Source organism: Sylvia atricapilla, chromosome 4, assembly GCF_009819655.1.
Source record: "Sylvia atricapilla isolate bSylAtr1 chromosome 4, bSylAtr1.pri, whole genome shotgun sequence".
Classification (NCBI taxonomy): domain Eukaryota; kingdom Metazoa; phylum Chordata; class Aves; order Passeriformes; family Sylviidae; genus Sylvia; species Sylvia atricapilla.
Window position 1 is genome coordinate 29,574,279 of NC_089143.1, and position 20,225 is coordinate 29,594,503.

Consider the following 20,225-nt stretch of genomic DNA (forward strand, 5'->3'; position numbering starts at 1 on the left):
GCATTGTCTGAAGTCCTTTGATGTAGATTGGAGGTTTTTAACTCAGCAGACAGAGTTTTGAATGAAACACCATTAACCCAGGAAGACCATTCAGGATGCTGAATCCTGCTGAATTTTTGCCTGTAAAACTGAAAAAGAGCTGTCTGCATCAAATCTGCTTAAGTACCTTAGTCAGTGCAGCCTGTGAGATGGACTCACTTCTATGGTTCACACATCAGGCTTAGAGCAGATTTTTGCAGTAAAACGTAGGATTCCTGTGCTTTCCACTGCTATCTGTACATGCCTTTTCTGGAGTTGTTAGTATATCAAAGTAGAATTGGTATCTAGCACTAGATTTGTAAAAGGGCCCATGCCTGAACTGTCATTTGAACTGTTTAATAGCCAAAGTTAGATCATCCAAACATCTGCTTTGCTCTTGAGTCTAAAGCCTACAAGCCTAAAATATGTCCCTGTGGAGATCCTCAGGAGTTTAATTATGTGCTTATATACATGTCCATGGCTGCTTTGGCCTAGACACTGCTGGGTAATGTGGTTTGTGTCTGAATTCCAGTGAGACTTCCTGAGGTTTTTCTTAATAAGCACATAACTACTAGATTTAACTGAATGAATAGAAAATAAATGAGACTTGATATATAAATCCTCTGGTCAGAAATCATGCCCCAACTTCATATACAGTTTTGCTTTTGTTTTCACATTGGCTTTATTAAGAAAGAAAAAACTAACATTGTGAACTCTGTGTGTGCTACAGAAGGTAGTTTTGTATTTGTTTGGTTTTGTATTTTTTTGTTTGTGTGTTGTTCTTGTTTTGGCCTTGTGCCTTTTCATGCAAATACTTAATTTTTTTTCATTCATATTCAGTCTTAGATAGGCATTTTAACAGGTAATTACTACTTTCTTGCAACTATCATTGAGGATAAAAATCTTGCAATATAGGCATAAATGAATCACAGAAGATACTTCTGTATATAGATATGTAAACGTTTTTATAACAGTATTATTCTTATTTTTATTTGTACAGTGATGTATGATTGTATTTTGCTACAGCAACCCAATTAACTGTATGAAAGTAAAATGAAGTTTGAAAAGGGGAGAACTTGGTGCATAAACCTTAAAAATTTAGGCTTGAATGCATTATGTTCCAGAGTGTTATGATATTCCAGAGGGTTATGGCAAGGTAACATACCATTGCCTTTTATTTTTCCTGTGGGGCTATGAGTTATTGCAGGAATTCTGGCTTTCTGACGGCAGCTCCACTTACAAAAAGCAGATGGAATCTCAGGGCCCTTCCTGTTTGTACATACTTGCCATGCTTGAGTCTTGATTGTGTTTTAAACACAGGTTGATGTGTTTCCTTCTTTTCTAGGAGATGACAGGAGTATTTCAAGCTCGTCTTCGGATACCAGCCACTCGGATGTCAGTGTTGGGAGCAGGTTGACAGTGTGGCCTGAGCAGTCTTCAGCCAGCACCTCTCAGGAGAGCCATGGACTGGCAGCTGCAAAGGGCATTCACCTAGGAGAAGAAAAGACCCTTCCAGAAGGGGCACGTGGCACCACTAAACCCCCTCCGAAGCCCCTGCGATCCAGACAGCTGCAGGAAATAGGTCGCCAGAGCTCTTCTGACAGTGGAATAGCTACTGGTAGTCACTCTTCCTACTCTGGGAGCTTCTCTTCCTATGCTGGGAGCTTAGACATTTGCCATGGTGACGAGTTTGGATCATTGCTAAGCTTGCCATTGAACTTTCCTTCAGATCAGAGTCTATGTACTTGTTCTCACAGTGAGTCCCAGAGAGCTGTGGGATCAGAGTATCAGGTTCCCAGCTCTCTCAGACACATTTATGATACACCCAGGAGTGTGTTACAGGCAGCTTCTAAAGAAGTGCAACTGAAGAGTGCAGATTCCACGCTACCCAAGGACCAGCCCCTGCCTGCTCAAGGTGTCAGTGACCCAAAACTGCTACTACCACACTTGGAAGCACGGAAGGGACCTGAGCACAGCCAGCACAGAGGGAGACCTTCATCCTTACTCATGGAAAGCAGCAAGGACTCAAGTGATGAGACATATGTGGATTTTGTTTCAAGGTGGTCAGACATAAAACCACAAGGACAGGTGTCAGACTCCAAAAGTAGTGAGCTGTCACCACCTGGTGGGGCTTCAGCTGACCCCTGTGACACATGTAGCCCCCACCTTGGGATGACAAGAGCTCTTTTTTCATCTTGTCCAATCTGTGGTGGACTAAAGGTAAATACCTAACACTGAGCAGATGATAATGAACTTTAGTTAATATAGCATGTTTAATTTAAAGTTATGTAAGTTGTAGGTCATAAGTAATATTGTTTCCTTTATACTCTGAACAGGTGATAGCTTTTTCTGTTGTTTATGCTAAAATGGAGAGGCCTGGGTGCCTCAAAAAATCTGTACCTAGTCAAGGAAACACTGAACAATATAGACCACAATCATTACTTTTAAATTGGCCAATTTTGGCTTTGGGTACATGCAAGGGAAAGAGAAAAGTTTTACAGGCACTGGATTTATCATATACTGGCAAGCAAGCATGAAAGACACTGACCTGTCTTGCTGCTGCTATTTACAAAGAAAGAAGGGAGGTCAAATAGTATGTGCTGCTCTTAAGGAGATCTGAGTGCATACTTTTATTTTATTGATGTTATCCTTTTCTTTGTCCAAACTGTAGTTTGGATGTGCCTTGCCCAAGAAGCCAGGTTAGACCTGTTTCTCACTGCGGAAATAGAAGATAGTCAAGTCAGCTTGGCAATCTAGTAATGTGACTGGCCAATGACGGGTACTTTAGGGTAAAAAGCTCACTAGCAGTCTACAAACAGGACAGTGTATTTGCAGGAAAATTTATTTTTAATCACCAGTCACATAAAGACTTAATGCCTAAACTGTGGGGGTTCACTTTCCTTTCTGTGTTTGCCAGTATTTGTTACTTAGACTTTGATATTCTTATAAATTTTTTTTGGACCTGCTACATTCTTGGCTTTTTATAGCAGTAAGCTTTATACAGTATTGCATGAAAATGTATCTGATTTTATCCATGTTGGAGAAGATTTTTTTTTTTTTGTGAGTGTGTTTGCTAAACTAGAAGGTAAAGCTGCTTGTATTAGTGAGCTGTTGAAAGGCTGGGAAGGTTAGATGGAGTGCTTAATTTAGGGAATGTGTGAAGCAAGGATTCAGCAAGAGAGACTCCTGCATGAGGAATTGAACACTGCCATCGAAGTGTGTGCATTTAATTAAAAGTGAGATTACATAAACCACTGCTATGAAAAGGGCTTGAGTGCCTAGTAGGTGATGGAAGAAAAATTTAAAAAGTTATAAATTTGAGGGATTATTTTTCTCGTGAGGTGTTTCATGCATTTCCATCGAGTGCCTTCACATGAACTAGAAAGCTCTGTCTGCCTGGGCCACTTGCACAGCACTTCGGATGTTACTGTGTCCTGTGCCTGCAGCACTTGGCAGGTAGGGAGGCACTCGTGGGACAAGTTTTCTAAGGTTGTGGTAATTAGGATCAGTGCTCTTCTGAGGCCATCCTTGCCAGCCACCTGCACCACAGGCCTTCTAGCCCAATTCTGGAAGCATGGAATTCTGCAGGCAGTGGGGTGCACAGCCATGTTTCTGCTGTTGGCTCCCTGTAGTTAGGGAGAATTTGGGAAAAATGATCAAGACTGATTTCTGGAAGGGCTCTGCTTTGGAATTAGAAAGCTCTAAGGTGGCTTTGTTATAGGCAGAGAGAAAAGAAGCAGTTCAGGTACAATTAGCTCACATGGTCTAAATGTTTCTGGGTGATCTGAATTGTTGGTTTAGATGTGAACATATCAGATCTTACCCTGGATATCTGTGGAAGATTAGTAGCTGAAAGTGAGTATTCCATTGGATATCTTCAAAATAACAAAAAGCTAAATTATGTCACTGCAACTGCCTGTTGACCCCAATGACATAAATACCCACAAGTGCTGTTGGGTTTAATGGTGTTTCTAGCTGCCCTAATAAGATAAGTTGGCAAGAATTCAGATATTGTCTGTACTTAAATTCAGTGATAAACACTGGTGCAATCTTCTTACTAACTTTTGCTTTAGCATGAGATATGCGCATCTGCCATTTTTTTTAAGAATCCATTTATAAGCAGTCACAAAAGAAGTCTCATTAAATGGAATGATTCATGGGTTTGTTTTTAATTTTGAAAGAAGAAATAACCCTTTGATGCACTCTCTTGAACTGTCAAGAATGAGTTATTTTAGCAGTATTTAATGGACACTGTCTTTGGCATTTCTCCTGATGAGTGCAGTGAAAGCACAAATCCATAGGTTGTAACTGAAAAATAATTATTACTCCTTGTACTTTCAACAGAATATATTTAAGTTAAGGCCAGGAAGAGATGATTTATGGATTGATGAAAACACCAGGTTTTCATGTTTATTCAAATTCGTGTTCGAAAAACTTTAATGTGCTGGTGTTTGGAGTTCCTTCACAAATTTGAGTTAAGGTGTTAATTGAATTGTGTTAATGGATTTTAAATACTTACTATTTAAAGTGACCTGAGTAAAATTTGCAGCAGTAATTAAGGCTATAAGCATTTGTTTGTTTTGTACCCTGTAAGTAAACTTTGGCAAATGGCAGTTAGGTTTGGGCATGTTGCGTGTGCATGTTGGGGTTCAGCATGTGAAGAGTTGGAGAGAGGTTGCAAGATAAAGATGTGCATATGTGGAGGGCATGGTGAGGGTCCTGACTGGGATTGACTTCCTAAGAACCACCTGCTCCTCTAATGACAAGGATGATGATGAAAACAGGGAGAACAGACCCTGTGAAAGTGCCAAGGCTCAAACAGAAAACGGGGCAAGGAAACCTTTCTGTCACTCAGCATGAAAAACAGAGCCAGGATGAAAAGAATTACTAAATATTGCTTCTGTTATTTGTATATTGTATTTCATGTTAGACATTGGGGACTAAGAAGCAAGCATGCAGGGTGGCTTGCACGTAATTGTGCTGTGCTCAAGATGTCCTTTACAGACTCCCCAAGGTGTGCTTTTGCTATGTAATTTGACCTAGTTGATTTCAGTGCTGTAGATGATTGCAGAGGTGAATTCATTGTCTATTGTAAGTATAATTTAAGCTCAGAATTGATTGTTACAATTTCTGAGTAAGCTGTAGAGATTTATTATTAGACTTTACTTATTACATTTTTAACTACTTAACTAATACTAATTTGATGAATAGAATTTCATTGTATGCCTGTTGCTCTGTAACTTCCTTTGATGCTATAGTTTGAGAAATGTCAACTTTTTTTATAGGGTGTTCCTTTTTTTTTTACACCACCGTTGTTTGTAAATTTTCGTAGAAGTCTGAAAAATAAAATTATTTTCCAACTGTTTTTGTCCTTTTCCATCTGACAAGTTCTGGGTTTTGTTTTGCTTTGCTTTTTGTCCCCTGACCTTCTTCTTCTTGCAAGTTGAATTAATATGAAGTGTTTATGGCTGTCTCTTCATGCTACTTAGTCTTATACTCAAATCATTGTTGACAGCTCCAAATGTGCCTATTAGGAGGAATTACATTTATGTATGTCTAGCTCATGCTAAACTCATATTTATGTCAGTGGGAGTTCTTATTTATGTAGAAATATAGTCACTACTGCTTTGGTAGTTAACTTGCTATGATTGAGGGGAAAAGAAGTTGTCAGTTTGTGTGTGGCTGTTGTCATCAGTCTCTTTTGGTATTCAGCCACCTACTTAAGTTGATGATTTTAAAATACCAAGGCCTCGTTGGGGACAATATGGTCCCAAATTGGGAGCTGATCTACCCAAATTATCTGTGAGGTACTTGTGTAATTCCTGATAACCACGGTGACTCTGTGCCTCAAACTTTTAATCTCCCAGCGTATCTGTAGTAAGTGGAAATACAGAAATCTTGTGGTCTTGATGGATAGAAGGGGTTTTGTCAGGCAGCAGGATCCATAGCTCTGGGGGGCTGAGAACCCTTCCCTACACAATACAGAGGAGAACTGGCCCCTGCCATGAGGGCACGTGGATCTGAGTTTAAGTGAGGAGTTGGTTTGGCTAGGTGATAGGATATTTAACTCTTTTAGTCTGTCCTGTAGAAACTGCTTTATTTTGCTTTACAGCTCCACAGGAAGGCATGTTGATTATGTCATGCCTTAATGTCATCCTTGAGCAGGCTCTTTACTACTGTGTTTGATGGTGCAGTGCCAGGCCCCCCTTTCAGAGCTCCTTAATCACCTGCAGCCTTGGGTGAGTGTAGAGGCTCTGTGTTCTGGAGAAACTGTGAATATCTGCGTGTCCCTTGTGCATCGTAGTCCAGGGAGAGAGACTAAGCCTAGGGAGAAGCACAGCTCTTCAGTCAGAGAAGGGGCTTGAACTCACTGAGGTCTGTTGCTGTCTTGCCTGGACTAATTTCACCAGGACAGAGCAGCCTGTCACTGGGTTGGGATTATAGCCTTAGTCTTCCAGATGCTGTACAAAGCCCTTAACCCTAGAGTTAGCTGGTGTTTCTCCTTTCATTGTAGATGCTGCTTTGGAAAGTGGTGCAAGAGAAGGCCTATTAAGGTGTTAACTTGTGTAGTGAAATCCGAGAAATGGCAGCTGCATGACTACATGGCCATATCTGTGTGACTGAGAATGTTTTGATTTTTTTGGCTTTTAATCGAGTACTTTTCTAATGTAGTACTAAAACAGATACTAAAGAAATCACAATGTACTCTTTAACTACAACCTTAATTTAGCTATTTTTTTTCTGTTGGGAGTCATTACCTCTTTCCCCAGGAGACTGAAAACCTTATGTGTTTATCTTGAGCTGTGTTTATTTCCATGCTTTCTCTGAGAGTGTAGGAACATGATTATTTGTAATTGCACATCTTTTACATCTCTTTTCAAAGATTTTTTTTTACAGTATTGATGTGTGGTGCTGTAACATTTTATGCTTCCTCCCACCTTTAAAAAAGCTACAAGCTGTCTAAATTCTAAGCTGAGAAGGATGCATTTGTCATCTTCTACAGCATTGTTGCTGCTTGTATTTCTGCTCTAATCTCAGAGCTCTGGGCAGTTGGGCAACACATTGTCAGAACTATAACAGGAGGAAGAGTTTGCACCTCAGAGGAACCTGGAAGACAGTAGTCATTACTGACCTGAATGATGTGTTTGTGGGGTTTCTGTATCTGGGTCTTGCTGACTTTTTGCATGAATTAGAAAACTTTCTTTTGTGCTCTTTTCTTTCAAGATTTAATTGCAGTTGCTTTTCTATGACTCCTGACTGTGATACATGAACCAGCAGTGACGTGCATCTCCCAGCACGTGTCACCACTAAATGAGGTGTCTGCACTGGACAATGATTTGGCCATCTGGCTTTTTACTTATATTACCGCTATTGTGAAAGGCTCTGAGGGCTCTGAAATGTTTACAATAAAGTAGTGTTGCTCTTCAGACTTCTCAGAGATTCAAAAGCATGTTAAAACCCACCGATTTTCTCACAGCATCTTTCTGAAATAGAAGAAACCCATGATCACTGCTGCTCTTGACAATGAAATACAGTCATTTCTGGAGCTGGTTGTGCTGACAAAGGCACCCAGTGCTGTGCAGATCAAAGATGAGCAAAGGTGTGTACTCCACTTGAAGCTGACAGAGAAAAGGGGCATAAAGCAGGTGGATGTAGTCTCAGGCTTAGAGCTCCATTGATTCTGTTGTCCTCTTTATAGTTTTGGCCAGGACCCCAAATATGTTGCAGAGATGATCTCCATCCTCTTGATCTCATCTCCCATCCAGGCCTGCTTATGCACTGTGTAGAGCTATTGCTTAATGTCAGCTTGCAGGAAAGGAAGAATTTATTTTCTTCCCAGTTTGCCAGTTAACGTGTACAGTATTGTAATGCTTCTTGGCAGCAGGCTTCACTCCCAAGTGATCAAGAAGAGACCCAGCTGCCTTTTCAATTGCTGTTGCTGGTAAGAGCTCATGTAAGTGACTCAGCTCTTCCAAAGTTGTGCATGAGGAGGTCAAGGGGTAAAATACAGAGATGTCACAGTAACACATGAGACATGCCAACCTTGCCAGGGCAGGGCAGATCTGACTTGCCTTCAGCTCTGTAGGAGGTTATCTTATCTTTTACCTAAAAAACTACTCAAGGTACTTTCCATCTGCTGTGAAAGTATCCTCAGAAGTTTTGTGCAAAGAATAAGGGTTTTAATCTAAATTTGGAATAATAAGAGTGGCACTTCTTGGCATCTGGCACTAAGGAGAATAGAGAGCCTGTGGTCTGTAATGGGAAAAGAAGTGCCTGCCACAGAAGCACTGGTAAGTGAAATGATTACCATGTCAAGAGAAGAGAGCATCTTTCCTTACATGAGGGAATGCAGACAGTGTAACTCAGCAGAATTCATTCTTCTGTATCAAACACAAGTGTTGCTGGATTGCTTTTCTGTCAGAGAGCCTTGGAGATATTGAACCACAGTATTGACCTTTTATCCTCATCACGATGAATGGGGAAATTGGCTTCCTCCTCTAAATACAATCAAGCTGGGTAATAGCTTTTATTATTACTAATACTGATGGCTACTTTTTTTCTCTGTTGGGAGCAGTAGCTTTTTTGAAGAGACAGAAAGAAATGCTTTGAAGGAGGAATCATCTGACAATAAAAGCTGGAAAAAATTATTTTCTTTGGAAAGTAGGGTTTCTGGGGTTTCTGTTTTTGATCCAGCTGTAAAAGAGACTGGATTGTGGCCAAAATGAGAAAATGGAAGGCTTTGTTCCCCCTTTTTCTATATTTCCCCCTCTTAAACAGAAATCTGGAAATTTATTTCTGGAAAAATAAAATGGAATCCTATGAAGTGTTAGCAGACACTTTCTATGTTCATTTTCTAGAAGGGAGAAATTAAAATTCACCTGCAGAGGAAGGAAACACCAAAAGATGTAAAGAAAGCATAGATTACATGGAGCTGAACTCAGGGGAAGTGAATAACTTCAGTAGCAGCCCTGGATTAAGATTCCCAAGTTTGATTCCCATATGGTTTGTCTCCTTCTGAAAGATCATAAACAAAGTTACTTTCAAAAAACCTCAATTCTTTGACTTGCATTTCTGAAAATATGTTTGTAATGTCTGCCAACATTCTATTTTTAAGATTGTGCATTAAAAAGACTATGCAGGAAATATTTTGTTTTGATTAACAGTCAGTGATATCAGAGTAATTGCGTGGCTCAGAAGGAATTGGTGAGTGTCAGTAGGATAGCAATCACTTAGATGGGATGTCTGGAGGGCTGACAGCAGCTCACTGTGGGTAGATGAGAGGACTCAAAATAGATGCTCAGTAGGGGTGTGACCTTTCCAACCAACCTTTTTTGACAGAGCCACTTAAAACCGTAAGTATGCAAATTAAAAGGGTGAAATGTGTTCCAAAAACATTAAACAAATTGTGCTTAAGCTTGTCCACAACTCAGGACAAGACTTAGGAGTGGAATTAGTTTTAGTAGTTCAAGATTCCCAGTATACTTATTACTTCAAGATATCCATGGAAATACTTTCAGTCTGGCTGATAATACGTTAGCAGAATTAAAATGAATTGTAACTACGTGTAATTCAATGATATCTGATGGTTTTGGTTGTGTTGTGGTGTACGCAAATCCTTACTGTTTGTCTTATTCGACCCCATTCCAAGTTGCATTCCTTTAGTCACAAAGAGAAAATAATTTTTCTCTTTGAAATGAAATGAAATAACGTGGTAACAACATCTTCCTATGGGTAATGCAATTTTGGCATTTGTTAGCATGAAAATATGTGGCAATGAATCTACTGAATAGAAGAATGGTTTATTACCTGCTCCATTGAACCTGCTCCATAGTTTCATTATACTGAAACCAATTTGAGGAATGAATCACTGAAATACATTTATATGTTCAGAACTGAATGAATGCTTCCAATAAGCAGAGAAGGTAGTAAATGTGCATAAGCCATCCTGATACAAAAATGCCTACCAGTTTTCAGGATGGACTGTTTTTAAAGTTCCTTGAGCTTTTATGTGTTGCTTTATTATGCAGAGTTCTGAATGCTTCTGCTGAAATGCTAGGGAATTTGTCTACAGGAGAAAGTAGAGGGAATTCTTTAAACCCCACAAGGAAGATATTTCATACTGTCAATTGTACAGTATGTCAATTGTACAGTTCTGACCAAAATGTCCCTCTGAGTTCAGCAGAAGTCTTGTGCAGGCTTCAGCTCCTTTCCTCTGACACTCTAGGAGCAAGGCCACTGAAAATCAGCGTAGCTAAAATGTTCACTCCGTTAGAGATTGGGGCTGCATGCAAGTTAAAGTAAATATGATGGACCTTTGATATTTAAAACAGGCAGATTTCAAACCCTGTCCCATAACAGGAGAGTGGAATTGACTGCTCTGGACCTCAGGGAATACAGAAAGAATTCATATTGAAATCTGGTGTTCTTGCTCTGCCTGGCTTAGTATTGAATGCATTTGACAAATGTGCCCACAGTGCTCTAAAGCTGTTGTCTACAGCAGACAGACTCCTGGCAGGAGTTTGTGATGACAGAGTGGTGTTTTGGGCACTGTCTCACGTTATAAAGAGAGGTAAGAAGCTTGAGATTTGGACGGATGCAGGGATTTTGTGTTAGGATTTTCTTGTGACCAGCATACCTCACTCTATCTGTGTTATCTGTATTTTCTTCCCAAGGTTGTTGTCTAAAGGGGTGGTGTTTCTACACGATTTTGGATCTTGAAAATTCTGTCCAAACACTACAGATTTTATTAAACACAATGTTGTCCACATGGCAGCGAGAGAGACAGAAAGCATGTTTGCCTTTTAAGAGAACTGTGGACAGAAAAGGAAGTCATTAATGAGAGTTGCTAAAGGAAAAAATCAACCTGTCAGGATGAAGCAGCTGCTTCACAATTTTTGTTTTAAAATGGTGGCAAGTCTATGACTAATTTTCATAACTTCAACAGATAGCTGAAGGCCATTTTCTATTTAATGAAAGACCACAAAGCAGTGGCATTGAACAAGTTTGTTCATGAGATATTTTTTGTGTGTGAAATTGAGTGTGAAGAATGGTGTCTTTCAAGAACTGCAATTACTGGGAAAAAAGTTATGAATGTGGGAGCCCTTACACTCAGTTGATTCAGAAAATCTGAGACTGAGGACATGGCAGTCGAAGATCAGATCCTTCTAGGAATGGGATTAGCCTGAGGGCTGAGCGATTTTTTAGTGTTTAGAAAGGAGCAAGGTATCAAGAACATGCTTGAGGATATTGCCTGAACTTCAAGCCAAGTTTTAGCAACAGAGAGAGAAAAAAAAATCTATACCTGAATTACATTTTCATAATATATTCTTTTCTAAAAACCTTATGGAGAAGCATATTGCAAAAAAATCTAATTTTGCCAATTTTTTTGGATGCAATGACTTTTCCTCCCCGATTTCTCTAATAAATCAAAAGCCATTTTGTTCCAAACAGGTATTAAGTAAAACTGAGCTCTTCCTTGGTAAGAGGTGTGAGAGCAGATGACTGCAGGAAACTTCTGGAGCAGTGTTTCTGGTAGCCACTTGACCCAGTTGAGTTCCCTTGGTTCTGGCTAAACTTAGCTTTGAAATGTAGGAATTCTGGGTAAGAACTAAGGTGACACAGTGAAACTCAGTTACCTCACTTGGCCAATGGAGTAAATCTTGTTTAAAGTGCGAAAAAAACTTTTTACCAGTGGCACACAAACTTTTCTGTTCCATTCCTAAATGACACTGCAGAGGGAAGTGCTTCCTTGAACTCTGTCCATCCCTGCAAGTGTAACAACATTTTATGCCTTGAAAAACTATCTTACTTCAGCCTTTAATTCAACCTGTGAGTGCAGAACAGAAGCATAGGGAAAACTGTTATGTGGAGTTACTGTTGTCTTTCTGTCTCCTCTAGTTCAGCTCCAGGGAAATTTCATGCATCACTATAACAGCACAAACTTTGTGTGTGCGAAAGTTAAACTGAACTTTCTCAGGTGGGATGAGGATGTTAAGATTAAAATAAGTGTGATTAATATGATAAATGAAAGCCAGGATGGGGTGAGTGAATACTACTCATTTATAGGGCTCCTAGGCTGCAGTAAAATGCCTTTACTGCATGCAAGCTCTGTTTGTATGTCTTCCTTGGAGTTATCTTTTATGTCTTTCCACGTTTCTTTTTCTAAAAACAGGGTAGATGCAAGAAAGCAGACCTTGGGACTTTTCTCTGCAGAAGTTCAATCCCACACGACTCCAAAGCGTAGATGGAAAAGGGGCTTTAAAGTTGACTTTGTGCTCCCAAGTCTTGTCACATGAGGATATTGGGCTATTCACAGGATAAAGTGCAGCAGCCAGCTGTCAGTCAACTAAAATGACTGTTTCAACAGCTGGGAATCAGTGGGACATGAACTCTGGCTGTGTTCCCTCTTCCCTAGCCACATCCTCTGCAACGGTCTGGATTCTGTGGAATCCTCTGCTAATTCAATGCTGATTGGAAGCAATTTTGGATGTACTAGAAATCTGAGCCTGGAAAATATTAAGGAAATATAAACCTTTTCCAGGTCTGGTTAATTAGAAGGACAGAGAAGTGCTAAGTGGGCTATATCAGGGCTAGTAACTGTATACTTGAATCCCCTGTAGCACAAGGAAAACATTTCCAGATGAAGTTTGCCGATTCATCTCATTCCTGGAGACACAAAGTCAAGCAGAACACACGTGCTATGGAGATAACTACACTAGGATGCTTTGGAAAAAACTACAGATATAATTATACCTAATAATTTATTGCATTGCTCTCTGATATAGAAGAAGCCCCCATGCATAGTTAAGTATCTGTGTCCTTTGAAGCTGTGCAGCTTAATTATAGTTTCATTACTTTTGACAAACCATAATTTCAGTGATGGGCTGGGGATAAAGAAAAACACTTGTCTTAATTTTACTATTTTGAGCTTTTCCTCCATTATTTGTCCTTCTACTTCCATCCATTTCTTTCTACTGATGATCACTGATTATCTTGTTAATAATTTTTTTCTGGAAGAAGTTGACTAACTATAGCTCTAAATGAGAGGTTGAAAAAGGAGGAAAACGAATTTGAAGATAATCTTGCAAGGCTTTCATTTTTATTCTTCATAGGCCCATAATTAAGCCCACTCTAGTTCTCTCTCTGTGGAACAGGATGCACAGGTTATAACAAGGATTCTTTTCTCTGTGTCTTTATGTGGAATGGGCTGGAAGGAAGGAATCAAGTAACTAGTCTAATGTAAATTGGCATAGCTCCATCAGCTACAAGGCAGGCACCAAGTGTATTTTTAGTGCCAGCAGAAGCTAAGCTCCCACTGTGGAACAACAGTCTTTGGGGAAGTAGAGGAAGAAAAATACTTTTCTTAGGGATTTCCCCAGGTGAATGTTTCAAAATGGTAATTAAAGCTTAACATAAACTTTTTTCCATCTCTAAGAACCCACAGGGGCAGGTTTAATTTGTCTCTAAGATCTGAGATTCCGCTTTGCCAGCTTTTGAAATGTTTTCATTTGAGTTTTTCTCTATTTACTGTCTGTCACTGCAGCTGTGGAGTTGTAGCTGAACTCTATTTGCAAAACGGGTCAGCTTTTCTTCATGAATAGCTGACTTGGATTTTAAATCTTGTTGCAAGCAGAAAACTTGGGTAAAGGGGATGTGTCATGCACTTTTGTTGGCAAAGTTCACAAAAATTGCTGCTTTGCTAACCACAAGAGCAAGGCCACCTGAATGCTTGTGTGAGCACGTGTGCCCATAGGTCCATATCTTAATGATGGTCGTTTGTGTTTATTTTCAGCCTCTCCAAGCTTCCTGCTCCGTAGAATTTTTGTACTGACTTTGAAATGGGTTAATGCTCAGAAGTCTATGGTTTGCACTGGGCTGTGCTGTTCTGAGAAAATATACAATACTTCCCATTGGCCAGGTTTTCACAGGTGTTTCTGCAGTACTGAGATGCTCAACGGGGGCACAGTCAGCCTTGTGAACTTTAAAATGCGAAGGGAGTGGATCATGTGAGGTGTTGCATCCCATCTGTGAGCACTTTGCCTCTCCTGCTTGTGATATGTGCTGAGCAAGAAGAATGAGCTGAGAACCACACACTGATAATTTGCACAGTAGTCAAATCTGCTGTTTTTCATACCTGTTTGGGCCCATCTGAGCCTCACTTTCAGTGTTGGGGGAGTTTTGCTGGACTCTCTGCCTTATGTGGTTTCCTTAGGTGCAAATGAGTGGAAATTAACAGATCTGTTGTACAAGGAAGCTCAGACTATCAAATGTGGGGAAACTGAGTGTATTCAAAATAACAAATGTTCTTGCAGAAGTGTAATGCTACCCCCTGTTGGAATTTGGGATATATGAAACATAAACCAGAATACATGGAATTGAAGCCTCTGACTTTGTGTATGTTCCTTTGCCAGTATGTAAGTGCCAGCCCCTCTAAAAACAAAGTATTTTTTTAAACATAAATAGGGAAGGTTTTTTTTCCTTCCAGTTATAACTGAATTAATTTTAAAATGTTATATCATGGTAAAATACAGCTGCAGGCCCAGATGTCTACCATTTTACTGTCTTTCTATAAGAATACAAATGTATAACCTATTAAAGTTTATTTTTATTGTTCCTAAACATCTCTTCCTAAAGGCCTTTTAGAACAACTTCCTAAAAGCAACTTTTAGAAGAAAAATGCAGCCTCTCTCTTTGCATGGCTAAAGTTACAGTGCTTACTGTGATTCAGCTGCAAGCTGAGGAAAAACACTCGTGTTCAACTGTGGCAGTGGGACTGGCTGAAGCAGTGCTGTGGGTGCACTGCTGGACATTAAACAGTCTGGAAAAGTGTGTGTTTGGACTCTTGTGCATGAGCATTGCAGCAGGAGTTTCTGCCTGTGCCTTAGGAGACATGGCTTAACAGGAGCCAAGCTGAACAAGGCTCTGGGAAGGGGAAAAGGGTTGTAATATTTCGGAGAAAACATCTCTAAAAAGCTGACAACACTGTTTTGAATTCCAAATTGTGCTGTGTGTCTTAATGCTTAAATTAAAAATTGTTCCTTTTCATAAAACTGCAGAACATCATCTGCTACTGTAAATCAAGACAGCTCTGCTGAGGAGTTAGGGGGAACAATGTAGTTGATTCTAATTACCTGGAAGAATTGGTTATCTTTGTTTTGGTCCTAAGAATATGTGACATACTGAACTTCAGATTGTGTTGGGGTATTTGCCTTCATTCTTAGATCTCACAGTTGGAGAGAAAGCATTTATCATTTCTGAGCTGAGTGTGGTTTATTTTAATGGCAATTGTGTAAGGAGCCTTTCAAGCCCTGAATGGTAGAATGATTATGATGAGATACCTGGTGAAAGATGAGGCAGTGAAGGCTGATGTTATACATTGTATTATGTACGTAGCATCAATTCACAGGTGTATTTGTTTAGGGTTCTGTGCTCTGAAATCAAGAGATGCTTTGACCCCACTGTTAAGTATGAGGAATATATCCTGTGATATTTGCATATGGTGTTTTTAATTTTCATGAATAATAGTTTCTAGTTCCTGTCTTCTAACTCCTCCACCATTCTGGCTGTGTTTATCAAATACATTGGATTGAAATTGGTTTCAGAGGCAGTTTGCTGTGTCTAGTGTAGCCACTCCAAGAGATGTAAGGTCTCTTCAGAATCTTAGATGAACTCATCTCTTCAGCAATATTCATAATCGTTAGTGTCCGTCTTTCCATTTGAGTTTCTTACACAGCTCTCCCTAGAGGGTTTGCTACTGCAGTCTCTCTCTCTGAAGATTGTCACTATGTTTATGCCTACAAAATCTCTATGAAATAAGGAAATGCTCCTACCTGTATAGAAACCGGTGCTTCTGAGTTTCACCTGTGGTTAAATAGGAGAGACCCTCACGTTCACAGAAGTATTAAATGATTTTGTTTGATCTGGAGCCATCATACCAATCTTTGAGGAGCCACATGAAACTCAAACCTTAGGAAATTAGTAAGAAATGGTAAGACAAACCTAAACCCTCAGTTTGACAGAGGTGGCAGAGTGTCTTTATTTTATTTATGTGTTATAACTTGTAGTTTTGGGCGTATCTCTGTAATCACAAGCTGTCTAGCTGATATTGGTGATAGGACAGTTTAGGAGGGTTTGGTGTTGTGTGCCTTTAGACTTTGCTGTCGACTTGGACTGAATGTTTCTGCTTAGGGCCAGCTGTACATTCTCCTGACTTATATTTTTACCAGCAAGTATCGAAGCTTGGCTTGTAGCAATGCCTGGAGACAGACACAAACATCACTGGTGTGTTTACACCAGGTATATTATATGCCTTGGATGATATTGCATAGCTGCTTCCTCTAGAATTCTGTCTGAATACTTCTGTGCATAATGAGATATGTGTGTGATGTTAAAAGGATGTTGTTTAGGTTGAAAAGTTAAGCTCCTCACTGTTAAGGAATTGACAGATTTACTGTTGCTCATGCCATCTTGATTGTACCCACACATGTGTCTCTCTCATGCAGTGAATGGGGCAGATGTCCCATGGAAAAACTGGTATGTGACCATGTAATTGCATTACAGTCCAGTTGTTCAGCACACTCCTAGTGTGACTGCCCAGTGTGTAGTAGTTCTAGGTCTGGTTTTGAAAAGCAAAAGGCAAGAGCAAATCATGTGCCTTGTTGCTCTGTCAGTTTCCCCATGGGCTCATATATTATCAGTAGCAGTGCTTGAAATTTGACCCTTCAGTGTTGCAACTGAGACTCCACCATCTGAATTTCTGCTGCCTGGCAGATGGATTCTGCTATTGGCTTTTGTGGTAGGGAATTCAGCCCAGCTTTTCTTTCTCTCCCATGAGTGGGCAGCTTCAGAGTATGCTATAGGCAAGTTGCGTCATTTTTGGAGGGAATGATCACGTTCTCTGTTAATGGTTGTGTGACAAGTGGCTCCTGGCTGCAGGCAGCTGGGAACCCAGAGCAAGGAGCAGGAGATGCCTCTCAGCAGAAGCATGTAAGAATCACAACTGCAGAGGCTTCTGTAAAAACGTGAGAGAGAGAGAAGATAATGACACAAACCTGAACTAGAATTAAACAATACTTTTGGTTGTTCCTCACCTCTTGTTTTTTAAACAAGACCTGTAACTTGTAGATGAGCAGAACTTGATTAACCCACAGGGATATATTTTAAGGGGTATATTTTAATGTGGCACAGCCCACGGCTTGCCAGTACCACTGGAATTGCCAGCTTCATGCCTCATAAAATAGCTGATGTTTGGGCTTGGCTGAGCAAGTAGAGATGTCTCTGAACTGACTTCAGCAATCTTTCTGTAGGGCAGCAGTTGGCTTGTGACAGATGAAGCTGAGTAATCAGGAGTTCATGGCTGAAATTGGAGCCCTGCACCTGAAACATGCTATGGGCAGGAGTTTGTTTCATTTGGACTTGTTAGGAAGGATCATAGAGTTTAAACATCTTGTATCTTTTGTTCTGAACCTGATCAACTGCTGGGTGAAAGAGCCAATCAAGGAAGATGACCTTTAAAGGTTGCTCTATGTGCCTTTATTTATTGACCTTTCCTGGGAACTTTGTTTTTCTTGTGGTAGCCTAAGCATTCAAGCTTTAAACTTCACTGTGATTTAAAATAATAGAATAAGTCTTAGTCTTTAATCCCTACAAGAAAAGTACTTTAACTGTCAGTTTCATTATTGACTGGTTCCTTTTTTTGCTGGAATATCTGAGCTTTGCAGAACTTTTTCTCTTCCATTTTCTAAAAGCACTTTAAACGTTTCTTTGTGACACTGATTTTAAAATCCTCATTTAGGATCTCTCATTGAGCCCTTTGCTCCTTTGTGCAGTTTCTGATAATTCAAGTTCATTGCAATAAACGGTATTTTGTGACTGTAGTCTGCTGCCTCCCTCTACACACAAACTGTGTGAAGCAGTCAGAGGGTTGTGATGATGTGCCACCAGCTACACACAGCAAGCAGGAGAGTGTTTGTTCATTGTTGTTGAAGTCTGCTTCACAGTTCCTGCTTTTCAGGGACTCAGGGATTTTGAGTCATGATTTTCATGGTTTTCTCTTAAAAAACTGGATGCTTTGCGTAGTCTTGTTATGACCTAATAGCTTTTAAATAAAGGAAGGGAAAGGAGAAAAAGCAATCTAGATACTCTCCTCTTTGAAAATGAAACATTTGACCAATGTTGCAATTAAGCCTCTGTTTATGAGTGCATTTTTGGTATGTGCAGAATAAAAATCTCACAGTGCAAATATTTGCTTCTATTACTGTGAAGTACAAAGTTCTGTTTCATAACAAGAAGAATCTAGGAGCCTCTCATTTGTGTTGAGCCTTTCTTCTTCCATCTGAGGACTCAAACTGGGACTAAACTTCATACATGTGCTTAGCAAAAGAGACCTAAAAAGCATGGAATATTTTGTGCTGGAAGAGACCTGTAAAGATCACCTAGTTTAACCCCTCTGCAGTGAGCAGGGACATTTTCCATTAGGTCAAGTTCCTTAGAGCCCCATACAGCCTAATCTTGAATGTTTTTAGGGATGGGGCATCTACAACTTCTCTGGGTGACCTCTGTCATTGTTTCACCACCCCCCACCCCCCCTCCCCCCCCAGTAAAAATTTTATTCTTTATATCCAGTCTAAGTCTATCCTCTTTTATTTTAAAACCATAACCCTTTGTCCTATCACAACACAGTCTGCTAAAAAGTCTGTCTCCATGTTTATTATAATGCCCTGTAGGTACTGAAGGGCTGCTCCAAGGTCTACCTGGAGTCTTCCTTTTTCCAGGCTGGACAACCCCAACTCTCAAAGGAGAAGTGCTCCAGCCCTCCCATATTTTCTGTCCATCCTCTGGACCTGCTCCAAGAGGTTCATCTTTCCTGTGCTGAGAACTCTAACTCTCAGTAGGCGCAGAATAATGGAGCTATAAAAAGCTGCCAAACTTAGATGAGCTGAAAGAAAAGCTTTATTTCTAAAGATACACAAAGGGAATTACATAAGCAGTGGCTGATGAGGTGTGTCTGAAATGTTGACACAGTTATCAGGTGACTGGCATTTCATTTCTCTTGCCAGCGATGATGGAGCCCTGCTCAGCATTCAAACCTACAGAAGCTCATCTCCTTTTTCTTGGAAGTGTAGGTTACTCCTTTTTAGGAGGCAAAATAGGAAACAAAAATATTTTGGCTCTGTGAAAATACTTGGTTAATATTGATCAGCTACCCATCATAGCCAATAATGGGAAGAACAAGTTTTAAGGCAATATTTTCCTTTTTTTGTTTCTATCCAACTAACTTGCAAGCTTCTGGCTCCTTTTTGCACTATAGAGGTGATCTTGCAAAGCTGTTCTGGTGTCTTTGTCACTATGAATCTGGCAAAACTTCTACCATAGCCTTGAAACTGTGCAGTACAGTATCTTTGCTCCTTGCTGTGGTGGTTATATTAGATAATCTGGACTTTTTGGGCTGATCTTGAACCCAAAGACTAAAACTGCCATAAGAAGCTCCAGAGCAGGATTAGGTATGTAGTCATTGAAGTTGTATACAGAGGAGTAGGCCTCTTCATATGGGGCAGTGTTTTTAACTGCTGATTTTTTTTTTTTTTTTTTTTTTTAATGAGAACTCGATCACATATTTCATGGAACTTAAAGTGAGTGAAGGGTTGAATATAATAAAATGAAACTTTAAAAGAAAAAAAAAAAAAAGGTGAGAGGAAGGCAAAGATATTCCAAATATACACAGAAAGAAAATCCAGTTTTGATTGTGAAAAGGATTATGTGCCATGGTGGTTATTTGTACACACAGAAAGAAATGCCAGGCTTAAGTTCCATTTAGCTCTTTAGAGCAACTGAGCTAATCGATGAATGATGAGCCAGCATATCAAACCAGTGGGTTCTCCTAACATCTATCATTGAACTCTACCCAAGATATTTGGAAGCAGAACATGAAAAAATGAATGTCATCTGACTGCAGCCAGATCACTGGCAGAGCTAAAATAGCCCTGGCCATGCAGCTGGTGGTGTGTGGTACACGAGTGCTGCAGATCTGCTTACGGGGGGTGTTGTGCTGGAGTGGCTGGAGCCAACAGCCAGACCCCAGCACTCAGCTCCTGGGCCACAGATAAAAGTTGAGATGTTAGGAGCATATTTAACTTATATTTATGAGTAATACTATGAGGCATGCAGGCCTCAGATAATCATGTTAGGTTTTGTCTGAGTATCGTAGA

At 40.0% G+C, this 20,225-nt stretch overlaps 1 protein-coding gene across 1 annotated transcript in view; it reads left to right on the plus strand.

Moving 5' to 3' along the window:
- The window catches only part of DOK7 (docking protein 7), a 59,251-nt gene that overhangs the window by 21,305 nt on the left and 17,721 nt on the right, over positions 1–20,225 (plus strand). The window contains exon 7 of the mRNA XM_066317431.1: positions 1,364–2,238. Within this exon, the coding sequence (XP_066173528.1) occupies positions 1,364–2,238 (875 nt within the window). The remainder of the gene's footprint in view (positions 1–1,363; positions 2,239–20,225) is intronic.